Below are 14306 nucleotides of genomic sequence, written 5' to 3'. Positions count from 1 at the left end.
ACCTTCCAGTCTTCACCAAAGACCACGTTTCTCCAGGCATTCATTATGCTATTTTTCCGTATCACTAAGAGGATTACATGGGTGACCGCCGGTCACCATGGGCAAGTTTGTTATTGATCAGTTGTTGATTTAACTGTGGTCGCATGCTTTTTAAAATAGTCCTATAGGCCTATACCTACCGGCTATACGTATACCTATGTAGTATGTAACAATCCAGTGATTTAAGAGTTCAGGCAACATGGATTGTTGAAGCTGAAAGATAATATTGCCTATGTTAATTAGTATATGTTAAAGAGAAAGAATTCAAGGAACATCCGCACACTTTTGTTTTAGGGGACCGAGCATAGTAATACTTACTTTAGTTTATTAGCAAAAGCTTAAAATAAAGTAAGTCTACTATGTAGCTCTAAAAACAACTGTGCGGATGAGGATGTTCCTTCTTTCTCTTTGATGTTTGCCTTGATGCCTTGACATCCAGCACCATGGCCTATACAGGCAAAAGATGTGCACACAATCTTCTATGAATAAGTAGTACGGTATATGTTTCAATTCCATTCTCCATATTCAGACCGCAGCCATCTTGCCAGCAAGGTGATACATAGGTGACACTTCCCATAGAGAGCCCATTCATCCAAACAGAAAAGTCCTCTCTAATTATATTAAACAAAATCACCAACATTGCAGCTGTAGGGAAAGCTTGAATTATCCTCTTTCAATCTGTAAAGTTTTTGTTTAATAAAAGTCCACCGTAGACAATTTCTTGACAGGAAGTAGCTCATAAAATCTACTGTGGATTTTTATGAAACAAACACTTTACAGATTGAAAGAGGATAATTCAAGTTTTCCCTACAGCTGCAATGATCACCTTGCTGGCAAGATGGCTGCGGTCTGAATATGGAGAATAGAGGTGTGTCAGCATTTGGAGTATCAATAGTCATTCAACAGCTTTGCTTTATTTGGTGAAAATGTAGCTACGTTTAAAATAATACAGAAACTGAGTGACCGATCTGAAAGACGTGAAAGTGTACATTACATTACAGTCACTCAGTGATATCGCTGTGTTTTGTACACAGCATTCTGTGTATCCACACAATACTCAAACACTGACACCTAGCGGCCGAATAGGGCTACATCTGGTTCTGGTCTGGGGGTTACGCTATGGTTGCGCCATTAAGGGGTCAGAAAACAGCGCCGGTCACGTGGCTCATGTAACTCAAAATAGTGACAATGCGCATAGACTCCAGTGCATTCCGTACACTTCCGGTTCAGGGCTAAAATTGTCACTATTCGCCAATGGGTGTGTGTGTGTGTAGTAGTAGAAGACTTGGCCCGATGAAGTGAACGGAGATGACGCAACTGTCCTTCAGTGGCTCTGGGTGGTTGATGATGCAGCGCGCGCAGCCTCGCACTGCGCTTGTTACGTACCGAGACGACGTAAACACGTGCACTTCCCCTGGTTACAGGTTTCTTTTCTCTGTGTGAGTGTGTGTTTTTTTAAACTCCTAACCATCCCTCTCGCCCTCCCGCATCATTCCCTGACAACAGCAGCGATATGGCGGAGCCCGTAGCAGCGGATGCGACGGCAACAGCATCCACCCCGACCTCAGCCCTTTCTCCCGCGGGTAGCCCGGGGTCCGAACCCCAGTCCATGGCGTTCTCTCCCACGGCGGGCGGCTCTCAGCGGCTCCTTTTCTCCCACGACCTGGTCTCGGGGCGGCATCGCGGGTCCGTCCGGTTCGGCCTTGTGCGAATGATCCACGGCGAGGAAGAATTTAACTCGGACTCGGACGACGATGGCGGAGGGAGAGGAGGTGGAGGTGGTGGTGGCGGAGGAGGTGGCGGCCGCGGAGACTCTCCGTATCCGTTCTCGGACACAGAGAGCGGCGCGGACCAGAGTCAGCCTCTGGGAAGGGGGTTCGTGCGCGTCCAGTGGTACCCTGACGGAGGGAAGCAAGACATCAAAGAGACAAAGGTACCACTACCCCCCCACACCACACAGGATGCACGGTGGTCTTATGTTGTGTTCAGAGCTGCACTGTCAACGTCGGAGCACTGTCAGGTGTATTGTGGAGGGATTAGCTAACTTGCTTAGCTTGTCAGCAGTAAGGTGAACTCATTTATCTCCCTGCAAACACGGCTGGTTTGTTAGCGAGGCGAGCTAACTAGCAAACAAGCAAGCACGCTTACAAGCTAACAGTGTAGCGTTTAGCTCCATCCCTCACACTCAGCTGGAGCAAAGCAGGGCTGTTCCACTTCCACCTGATTGCACCCAGCAGCTAGCTGTCATCAATGACTGCTCTCTGCCATCATGACTTTACGCTGTTCTTTAGAGATTCCAAATATCCATTTACACATGTTTGCAGCTAACATTAAGTAAGTGAGTATTTGCTCAAGGGTGTGACTGTCCAAACATCATCAAGCCCCGGAGATAGTGACAGTCCCCAAGAAGTAGCTAATGTTGACACATGTAAAATTATTTCATTGGCCTTTATTTTCACTAGTTAAAATAATAAATTATCACCTGACTGGTAATTCAGGCCAGAGGTAAGTATGGATGTTGATCTTTGTTGTTGTTTACCAATCTAGAAAACAACAAACTAGTAGTTTCCCAGCTGCATCAAACTCAATCCTATGTCCATGCCATGCATAATGAGAATGTCCAAGTGTTGTGGGTACGTAATTCAAAGTTGTGTTTGTCAGCATGCCATTAGTTTTGGATACACAAAGATTCATATAATATTTCTTCACCCCATTTTGTATTTGTTCTTGTGAAGGTCTCATAACATCGCTAATGCTGAATATGGATGATTGTCCTTGTAAAAGAATAGAATTTTCCCTACAGTATGATGTATGAAGAGTTCTCTAGGTCTAGGACTTCATTGAAAAGCTCACTGGGTTTCATGGAGGATAGGCCTAGAACAATGCCTGGGAAGAAGCTTATGTTGGGACCTTGCTTTGTTCTATTTGATAAATGAGTAAAGTTCTAGCCATGAGTGCCGCTGAGGTCAGAACAATGGCTGAATGACATGTCATTTCAACATTTACAACAATGTTTATACCAGAATAGTGGTTATGCTGTGTCACTACTAGCTCCCAAGCCTGCCATGATGTAGTGTTAAGAATGTAGCTCTAATTTTGTATATACCTGCACAGTGTTTTTCCTGGCTCAGATGAATAGATGAGTGACTAGTACTATACGGCTAGTAATTCATTTTCAACTAGAAAAGAGATTTCCTACTCAGGGCTGTGTCAATCGTGCCTTGCAGCCATCAGAACAAGAGGAAGCTGCAGGAGAAATAGTCACCTGCTTCGAATGTTATCAACTGATAATCCACAGTATGTTCTTATCTGGACCATGCAATGCAGCCAGTATGGACATTTCTACATACTGCAGGCCGACTGTTGGCGACTAGGAAACGCATAAGTGAAATTACTGCCGCCAAAGTGAAAACATTGTGAAACTGACTTACATGGCCGGTTTTAAAGGGAATTATGTGGCCGGTTAAGACTGAGGTTAGAGTTAGGGTTAGATTTAGCCGTTACGGTTAGTATTAGTAATAGTCGGACAATGCGACCAACGCCATGTCGGACTCGGACAATGGCTGACAATGTCAGTATGTAGAAATGTCCATACTGGCTGCATTGAATGGTGTGGATAACGGCTGATGACGGAGATTAAATCATCTGATAACATTGTTTGTACTACAGAGACTGTTCACATTGTGGCCCCTAGGAAGAAGTGAAAGCAATTTTGGAAGGGTGCTGAATAGATGTTTCCACACCTGAGCGAAAAACGGCCGACAGCCGCGGACAGAAGAAGCTGTGTTTTATGTCATTTCCGAGTTTTTAGACGGCTGGTGGATGGAAAAGAAGCTCCACCTCCGCGGCTGACTGCCGTGGGGGTGGAGCTTAATTTCCATCCACCAGAAGCTGCGGACAGCCGAAAACGTCCGCGGCTCATTGGTAGATCTGGCTACAGCTTATAAAGGCCCCAGCCTCAACCCTCAACATGTGATTCCAATTTGGCCCACCCATGAATATGAGTTATGCAGGTATAAGTAGCTTTGCCAAGTCAATAGGGCCCGTTTCTGTAGCGTGAGGCAGCTTGATGTACAAGTACACCCCCTGGATGGACATGATGCTAGTATGTCACAGGGACTTACCCCCAATCCATCCCTTGATGCTTTTTGTATCTTTGGTATGACCTGGCCGGGGATCGAACCCTGAGCTCCCAGACTCCCAGATGGCGGACACTCTTAACAAGGCCACTGAGCTGGTCAATTAGCCCTTCACTAAGTCCCTCCCCAACCCATCCTGGTCCAATAGGCACGTTAGCAATGGTTTCTAAGGCCAAATTCAAATACCCCAAATCTCTGCCACTCGCTCACTCACACTCGGTCACTCCAGCATGGTGGGGTTACGTTGAAATTGGTTACCTGCTGAAATATGTGAAAATCAAGTAGAGAATCATATAATGTCAGTGTCCGAATGTAAATCATTGCAGTTTGTTTATTAGCAGAGTTTAACCTAGCAGTATTTAGTCCATGTATTTAAAGACTGACATATAAGTTGTGTGAAATACCACAAGATGGTCACATATTTCGGCAGGTCACCAATTTCACCATAACACCGCCATGCTGGAGTGACCGAGTGTGAGTGAGCGAGTGGCCGAGATTTGGGGTATTGGAATTTGGCTTAAGAGAGGATACAAGCTTTCCTTTTCACCCATTGAGTTGCATGTTAAATGACAGGATTTCTCCATATAAATAATCGATCATTTCAGTAGCAAGAGCTTCAAAATGTCTTCTAAATCTAGTCAACCAGGCCTGCAGTAGGCTATGCACTAGACTAGACAAATGTGCATGACATTATTTCAATAAACTAGAAATGCCATTCACATACCCTGAAGAAGGCATTTTTTTTGCGAAATGTTGGTAAATCTAATAAAACGTTTTTGCATCGTGACTACGAGCTGTGCGACCTCTCTGGGTGGCTCAGTCGTGTAACTTTCATGACTGACGTTAAGCTGTGTATGTGTTCAACAACACAACCATGCAAAATAATGAGGTGACGAAGGCTTGCCATCCTTAGCAACGGTTGCTAAACTATTTGGATTGGCATTGGACAATCGCTTTTGGGGTGGGGTTTAGCGAAGGGTTAATTGCAGGCATGGAGTTGGTATCAAAACCCTGTTTGATGGTCCTTGTCATTTGTGCCTTATTTTAGGCGGGAAATTTACATTTCGACAACTGACTTTTGTAGTATGGGTTGTGTGTGACACAACTATGGGTGTTGTAGTAGGATATCGCCTTTGGCTCTCTGTTAGAGGCCCCTTGATGTGATAAAAATTTAGGGCAAATCGGACCGGCGTTCTGACACACAGACTCGCATGCACGAAAACATAATCTCCAACTAGTATTCCGGCCTGGCAGAGTTAATGATTATGAAACGTGAGCGACCACTTGCGAGCAAGTATGGAGGTGCGGTCTGGCTGCATGATTAAATGTAATAAAAAATAACTCATCACACTGCTTTCATGTGTTGACAAATTTTATTTACTTACTTACACAATGTATTTATGTGCTGATGCAGCTAAATTAAAAAGTTAAGCGCACCAGTACAACCAATTTGTCTGGAGCCCTCAGCACTGTCCTCTTCTGACTCTTGTTGGGTTAGAAATAACCCAACATCAAAACATTTTAGGAACAACTCACTATCTTTTCTGCTCCCTATAGCTGATAACCCCTTATTTCTACCATCCCAACTGGTTGCGTATTGGGTATACGCACAATTGGTGACTTATATATAGGTGTAACTTTTGCCTCATTTGCTCAACTGCAGGAAAAATATAGACTCCCTAGGAGTAACTTTTTTAGGTTTCTACAAGTTAGGAACTACATCCGTAACTTTTCTCCCACTTTTGAGAGAGCTACACCTTCATCCCTAGATAAGTTCCTTCTTAATAATATAGAACCAGACGTGAGGGTGTCACATCTTTATTAATCATTTTAAGTGGCAAACCTACCTACTACATCAGCTATTAAGTTGGCATGGGAACATTTGCTGGGGACTTCAGTATGGGTGGGAGGGTTTTCTATAAAAGAAAAATGTAATTTATATCACAATGTTTAATCTACAACAATTTATAATCTGTGCTCAATAAAAACAATAAAATAAAAAATTTGACAAAAAATAAATAACCCAACATGTCAATATTAAGACAACCAAGTTCAGTCCTGTTGAACTGTCACTTTCAATGTCTCACAGTCTGGCACTTGGCACGAGACGTTTTCAAATGTACTAGTAGCTAAATCTGGTGATTTGCTTTCTTTTTTTCCCAGTGGATACTGGATAGCTTGGTTGCATCAAGACCAGCCTGCCCTTGGGTAGATTCAAAGGTTGACTCAAGGACAACTTTAGTTTTTTTTCAACCAAGGTTCATGTTTTAGGTTGTTATTTACACAATTGTATAGCGATTTTGTTTTTTATTATTCACTATAGTCCTACTAGACCCCAGGAAATTACATCTAGCCACAAAATATCAGGATCTACTGAATGTGAAGGAGGTGACAAACTGACATGTTGAGCCATACAACACAGTATGGCATCCCCCTAGTACCCCCCTTCACATTCAGTAGATCCTGTGATCTTTTGTGGCTAGATGTAATTTCCTGGGGTCTAGTAGGACTATAGTAAATAATAAAAAACAATCACTATAAAATTGTGTAAAAAAAAAAGGGAAGAAAACACATGGTTAGCCCCATGTTCAAATGCCCCCACCCCCCCTGTCAAAAATAGCTAAAAACGTTGAAACGAAAAAGCAGCAAATGGAAAAAAAATGAACGCTCATATTTTACTTTCTCTAATAACCTAAAACATGAACCTTGGTTGAAAAAAAACTAACGCTGTCCTTACAAATCGGAGTATGTGATAGACAACTCTCTTATTCGGAATGTGTGTGCCCTGCACTCGAGAGGGGTGAAGTGTCTTGCTCAGCGACACTTGGACATATTACTGGTCATGCCAGAAAGTGACCTTCTGATTCCCGGAATACTTTCTTACAGTTTCTATCCACTAACCACCCCTCAAAGAGTGAAGAGTCATGAAGACCTGATACGTTTAGAAAGAAAGTGGATGTTCTTGAAGGGTATAAGGACTCAAGGAGCCAGTGGAACTTGTAGATATGTGGGAAAACAAATTAATAAGGCAGGGCAGCAGTTTGGTGACAGATGGTTATGTTAATGTGTGACTTTTTGTCCTTGATACATTAAACGGTAAGGTGCCTCTTTCTTTCTTTCTTGTTAGAAAACATTAAGGGCCTCTAGTAGTGGTCGGTTCTTTGAAATACTTCTGGCTGCATTTTTGTCCCTTAATTAATAAAATATCGGGATCGGCCCCCCCTGCACACGCAGATTAGACACACGCCAACATGCGCTCCTCCCGTGCTTGCGGTTTAAGGGGTTAGGTTAGGGTTTGAGGTAGGTTGTCGGACCAATAATATGTCTAAACTAAAGTCTGTACCCGTTTTGGCCAAGTGGAGTTTCTTGCAGGTGAAATTAATACTTTCAGCGAAGATCTTTGTCAATTGAAGCCTAATTTTGATACTGACGCTTAACGCCATTGCCGACGGCCTTCGGCAATTGCACTTTTATAGCGCGTTCGATTGCTCGAGCCAAAATGCACGTTAGCCGGTTAGCTAGCTGGGTTGTTAGCACAGCACTGGATCGCCTATCTTAGATCGTCGTCGCCATAATAATCCATTCTATCCATTTCTTTCAATCGCCTGTATCTCCTATTCCTTGTTCCAGATGGCATTTTGGTCAAAACAGCGTTTCTTTGACGGCACAGACCTGACGATCTGGAGCTCTGCAGAGCTCCGGTCTGGATTCACATTGTAAACAAGGCCGGCCCAGCTCCGTGTAAATTCCTAATTTAGGACTACTGCTAGTGAAGCGGAAATGGCGGCTTTTCAAAATAAGAGCTCAAATTAAAAAAATGCTGGCGTGAATTAGATCCTAATTTTTCAATAAATTAGCACTGAAAGGGTTAATATAATGGCCTGCAGTGTCTGTGTAGCCACCTGCCTGTCAATATTCCACCACCACCCCTCCCCCAGTGGTCTCGGTCCTTCCTGGCTTTGTTACTGGTCAAGCCTGTCGTCCACTGGTGATATATGGGACATTGGAAGAATCCATCTCAGGCAGTAGGGGTTTGGTTGAGGGAGAGAGTGATTGTGGTGCTGGGTTGCTCCCCTCCATCAGCTAAGCCGAGCTCATGTCTCATTCATATAACTAAAGTGTGCTAGAGTATCACTGCACTGCTCAAAGGAATGAGGAATGTACTTTCTTCTGAGCAGAGCAATATTGGCAGTGCTTCTCTTAGGATGTACCACCTGGCTGGCCTACAGTATGTGAAACACGGTGAAAGATCTCTATTGGTTTCACTGTAGAGTTTGCATTGGGTTGAGTTTTAGTAGCCTTGCAATTGCAAAGCCAGAAGCACACAATTACACTTGCATTGTGGTCTAGCAAGGCTATGGTTGTGGGCATCATATTGGGCATAGAACGGTGGCAGTTGGATTAATTCTATAGCATCATCTACTGACCACTTCAAATGCTGTCATTTGTTAAAATACAATAATATTGTCTATCCCCTAGTTTTAGGGTTGTATTCTAAAAAAAACTTTTTGAACGTTTTGGAAGACATCTCATGGACAGTTTGGAGGACACCAGCATAATTGTCAAATCACAAGATCAAGCTTGTTGCATTAGCCTATATGATGATAATATGATTGTTCATAATTCTACTATAATGGATAATGTCTTGTCTATTATTTGGTCAGAATGAGCCAACTGAACGAATGTCTCTTTTGTTTAGAAAACTTGGGTACATTTTGCCTATAATGACCTGCCCAAAATAGAGACTCGGTTTAAACTTAAAAGTAATAATCAATGACTTCGGAAGTTTAAAACTGTTGTGAAAACTGAAAACAGGACTGACTGAAGTCAAATCATGTAAACACCTCAAAAAATTTAAACTTAACTTCAGTCGATTATTTCTCTCCTTCAATAATACCAATAGAGGGTATGCACATGCTTAAAGTGAATGGAACATCGAGTGGCAAATCGAGTGGCAAAGCAACATGCAAAGTGAGTTTAACATTGTTTAACGTTGTTTAATGCAATCAGATAGGACTTTTCTCTTTGGATGTCTGGGCTGTCAAGGCCAGAAAGTAGTTATTTGCCACTCAGTAGGCATTCCTGCATAACTTCCGGGTTTGATGATGATGTCACGCGCATACCCTCTATTGGTATTGTACTTTATATCGTTATCGTTGATTAGTCACCTTTACAACAATTTGTGAGGATCGAGAAATCGTGGAATGTGTGGGTAGCGCCCCCCACAATTTGTCAAAATCCCCATATGCCCCTTTTGTTGGTATTCACACTCATTTTGAGTGACCTGAGCATGGGTCCTGCAACTTTAAATTTGTGTATGCTCCAAGCAGCAATACTGCCCCCATCATGGATGGCCACGTTTGTCCCTTCAGGATAAGGCAATAGGGCAAGTGGAAGCTGTTGTTCCGTTAACGCAGAGTGGCAGCATTATTAGGTGTCAGCCCTGGTACCTTTTTCCAAACATTCGGACAAAGTTCTGGGAGACTGGTGAAGTCAAAGACGGACTGCAAAGTGGCCGTCCCAGGAAGACGACACCCCAATGAGTCAATTTTCTCAGTATCCTCATATCTCACCCTTGCTTTGCCGACTGAGGAACCTTAGGCTTTCTTCCAGAGCAAAACGGTAATACAGTTGCAGGACCCATGCTCAGGTGCCAGTCACGTGGCTTGTTTGTAACTGCGAACCATGCGCTCAACCGGGTGTATTTGTCACCATGTGTTCATGTGTTGTGTATCCTGCTGTCCTATGTGCTGCTCAGGGAAGCTAAATGCAGGTGTGCTAAGTAGGCAGGCAGACGGGAGTGTAATCTGGGACAGGAGGTTGTTGCCAAGGCCCGCCCAGCAGCAGTGCTCTGGAACACAGAGCCTGAGTTAGGCAGTTTAGTGGGTGCCAGCCGGTCCAGAGTAGACTCTTAGCCCAGGTACATATGCTGAATACATGATCGTGTATGTGAGTGCAAGGACAATATACAAATGCACACATATACACCCCACCCCCCTGTGTTTTGATGCCCTGTACATTAGGGTAGACTAGACGGACACAGGCGAGCGAGCATTCACACTCTGGTATCATCAACCTATTCAGAACCTTGTCTCGTCTGGCTGAAGAGACATTGTGGCCTCAGAGGTCTGTGAGGTGCTGTGGTGACTCAGCAGGTGAGATGATATAAAGCTAACAGACAAGATGTACGCGCACGCACGCGCACGCGCACATGCACAGTTTTTTGTTGTCATTTAATACCGTGCTGTCAGAGCAAGGGATCAGACGGAACATCCTAAAAGGTGTAAAGTGGAATTAGTTACAGTATGACACTTATGCCCTTTTCCCACTCTTCTCATCCTCCTCCTCACACAACCTTTGCCCCCCCTTTCCTTCTTTCCTTAATCTCACTCCTCACCTCCACTCTACCGTTTCTTCCTCCTGTCTTTGTTTCTTCTTCTCAATTCTCATTCTTATCTTCCCTTTGCCTTTATTGTTTATAATTTATATCTCTATATATTCTCCATTCCATCCCATCCTCCAGCTGTCGTTCTTAACCCTGTCTCTCTCTTTGACACTAGCCTCAGTTTTCCTCTTCAAAACTAATGGTCTCCCCATTTTTTTATCTTCCAAACCCTCCATGCCCTCCTGTCACTCTAAGCCTCCTCTCCTATGAAAATCTCCTCTCCCTCACATCCGTTTTCTCTTTTCTTCCTGCGTGGCTCTCTCTCCCTACTTCACCCCCATCCTCTCTCTCTCTCTCTCTCTCTCTCTCTCTCTCTCTCTCTCTCTCTCTCGCTTAGGCCTGTGATGGAAAATGTTGAGCAGCAGTGATGTAATGTGGTGCTGTTTTGATGGCTGTCCATGCACGCACGTGCACAGACGCGTGCACTGCACCACACCCAGCTCCTGCCCCTCAGATAATGGATCTCATCTGATCCTCTTTCCATCTCCCTATAGAACACACAGAGACATACATTCTGACCCCCCCACTCTCTCACATACACGCATGTGCGTGCGCGCACGCACACAGGAGAGGACAGCCTCCATACTAAACAGCAGTGTGAATGCTTCTCTTCCATACCTTCCCCTCATTGCCCCCATAGTTCTCATATTGTGTCTACCATCTTTTCGCCTCTCTTCCCTTTGCATATTGACCCTGACGCTCAGTAGTGGAGACCGGCGTGCCCCCCCCCCCCCCCCACACCACCCATCCCTGTATCTGCTGTGCTTGCTGCGTTACTGTCTATTTCTGGCACTTGCCATGGCTGTTGCTGTCTCTTCCTCTCTCTCTCTGGTTCTGTTTTGGTCTCCCACTTGTGCTCGCTGTGTCTTCATTTTCCCCCTCTGTCACCTACCCACCCATCTCCCTGTTCTCTGTTCACCAGCTGAACATTGTCTCATCTCCATCCTTTTTCTGTCGCCCCCTCATTGACCCTCCTGTCCTCCTCACCTTTAGGGGTGTAACAATTAATCAAAGAAATCATTTTAATTGATTATGAAAAAATATAAATCTACAAGCTCTGTGAATCTGCAAGCTCAGCCCTCACCTGTCCTTAGACTTTTCATTCTACTTGAGCACCCACTCCCAGGCTGCTTTTGTTCTCCTCTTCCTCATGTTGCCAGGCTTCCCCCATCCCTCTCTCTCACTCTCCCACACGGTAAAATATTTGTATTTTTACTGTGCTGTTCAATCTTCTCTCTCTCTCTCTCTCTGTTATTATTAATAGGGCCTGTGTGATATTAGTGTTATGTTGTCTCTCTCTGGGTAAGAAGCTGTTGCCTCCTTAATAGAGATATGGGTGATGGCTGTGTATCACAATCAATAGCTTTCAGTCAGACGCCACTTTCCTGCAGTAACTACTAGGAGTCTGGCAGTGACGGCATAGTGGTGTGTTGAGGAACATAACATAACATAGTGGTGTGGTGAGGAACAGTGACGGCATAGTGGTGTGGTGAGGAAGGTGTGTGTTAAATCATACAGTAACCTGTCTTGTGACTTCCTCTAGTCGAGTGAGTGTAAGTCAGACATCTCTCGTTGTACTCTTCATGTTGCTAATGGAGCTGGAGCTTCTATTAGAACAGCGCGGGCGTGGTCCTCGCCTGCAGTCCCGCTGTAGCCTCACCCCCTCTTTGTCACTATGTCTGTCTCCCTGTCCCTCTTTCTCTCGCTGTCTTTCACCGCCACCCAGTTGCACGGCACCTGTATAATGGCGTGTGTTAATTAGGCCAGGAAGTAGAAGCAAAATGCTTGTCCGTCGATTCCCGTAACCACTTTGGCAGCTTCAGCCTTATCGGCCTTGATGAAGAGAAAGCCAAGATTGGCTCCTGTCTTGGGCCAAGCCACAACAAGCACACGCAGCCCTCTTTTCTGTCTCCTTCCTCTTTGTCTCTCTCTCCCTAACATTACTGCACAGTGCACACATGAGGTAGAGCTACAGTCGCTTGCATAAAGCCTAGTTGTGTGTGTGTGTGTGTGTGTGTGTGTGTGTGTGTGTGTGTGTGTGTGTGTGTGTGTGTGTGTGTGTGTGTGTGTGTGTGTGTGTGCGTGTGCGTGTGCGCGTGTGTGCGTGCGTGCGCCTACGAGTGGTGGATGGTGTATTGAGCAAGAGAGAAACTCCCAGACAGAAGGATGCATGTTGTTGTGGAAAGAGAGAGAAAAAAAAGATAGCCCAGGAAACATGGAGAAACCCTCCCCCTCTCCATTGTGGCTAGCGAACAAGAGACAGGTCATTTCCACGCTCAATGCTGCTGACTTGCTCTCATTGTGTTATTTTGGTAGCAGCTTGAACTCTGAACAAAACATGGTTTCCACTGAGTTCCTGAGCCCTCTGCCATCATAATGTTGAGTTCCTGAGCCCTCTGCCATCATAATGTTGAGTTCCTGAGCTCTGCCATCATAATGTTGAGTTTCTGAGCTCTGCCATCATAATGTTGAGCTCCTGAGCCCTCTGCCATCATAATGTTGAGTTCCTGAGCCCTCTGCCATCTTAATGTTGAGTTCCTGAGCCCTGTCATCATAATGTTGAGTGCAAAAAACAAACGTGCACACAAACCCCTGCCTATATTTGTGCCACATGTCATGTGTAGGCTAGTTGTTGATGTTTTCCCTAGTTAACCTCCCTAGGTACAGTAAGTTAACCTTATTAAATGATGTCAATTTAATCAGGAATTGTATCATTTTCCACATTGGAGACTATAACACAAATCTGTCATGTTTTCAATGGTCCGTTTTCATGAACATTATTATTCCTCATTTGATGAGGATTTGATTGCTGTGTACCACGCAATGTCGAGTCACACCTGACTTGCGCGCACTACTTGCACCAGCTTGGTGACCTGACAAAAATCCATAATGCTTTAGAGTGCACAAAAACACACCAGGATGTTCATAGATAAGCTTCAGAAACATTAATCACACACGCACAACAAACAAAAAACACGTAGAAATCTCGACCTTACATATAACGTACTATTTGATATTGCACATAACGCATTCTGATAAACACAAGACATTCAAGCATTTCGCTCTAAGCCGGAATTTGCAAGCAGCAAAACGGGCATATAGATTTCTTGTCAAATGAAACCCACTCTGTTTCTTGTGCACATCACCACTTGCATGCATACATTAGTGAGTGCTTCTGGGCAACCGTTCTCCTGGATGATTTGCATTCAGTGTGCATGTTGTGCTGTTGCTTGACTTGTGTTGTGGGGTGAGACAGACCCACACAGATGCACACATAAACACTGCTGCTACCTTGTTCAGGCAACAGATGACTGATCTTTTGGAAATGCTTGCTTCAACAAGAGTCGAGACTAAAGCCCCGCTAGCATCCCCTAGAGGCCATGCTTTTTATTACACCCAACCGCCACCATCCTTTTGAAGGATTAACACATTGTAGACAACACATGGCTTAAGATTCTTGAAGGTGCTGTGTAGTGTGCGCAAACTGCAAAGGTCTTCTAGGTTATAAACATCTTATAAGCATTTATCTGCATGCACAAGCTGTGAAGTGACCCCTGCCAGTGTCCTTGGCATTGTTCATCACACAGACAGGCAGTGTCTGTAAAAGTTCTAAAGTGACCTTGTCTTACTTTATTATTTTGTTCATTTGGGAGGGAGAGAGCATATTTATGAACACGGTAAGA

At 44.3% G+C, this 14306-nt stretch overlaps 1 protein-coding gene across 2 annotated transcripts in view; it reads left to right on the top strand.

Moving 5' to 3' along the window:
- The first annotated feature begins 1416 nt into the window (after positions 1–1416).
- The window catches only part of ube2o (ubiquitin-conjugating enzyme E2O), a 40496-nt gene continuing 27606 nt past the window's right edge, over positions 1417–14306 (top strand). For both annotated transcript variants that reach the window (XM_079498600.1, XM_079498599.1), the window contains exon 1: positions 1417–1972. In XM_079498600.1, coding sequence (XP_079354726.1) covers positions 1553–1972 — 420 coding nt within the window. In that variant the 5' untranslated portion in view covers positions 1417–1552. The remainder of the gene's footprint in view (positions 1973–14306) is intronic.

The sequence above is a fragment of the Electrona antarctica genome, assembly GCF_951216825.1.
Source record: "Electrona antarctica genome assembly, chromosome: 4".
Classification (NCBI taxonomy): domain Eukaryota; kingdom Metazoa; phylum Chordata; class Actinopteri; order Myctophiformes; family Myctophidae; genus Electrona; species Electrona antarctica.
This window is presented reverse-complemented; position numbering and strand designations above follow the sequence as displayed.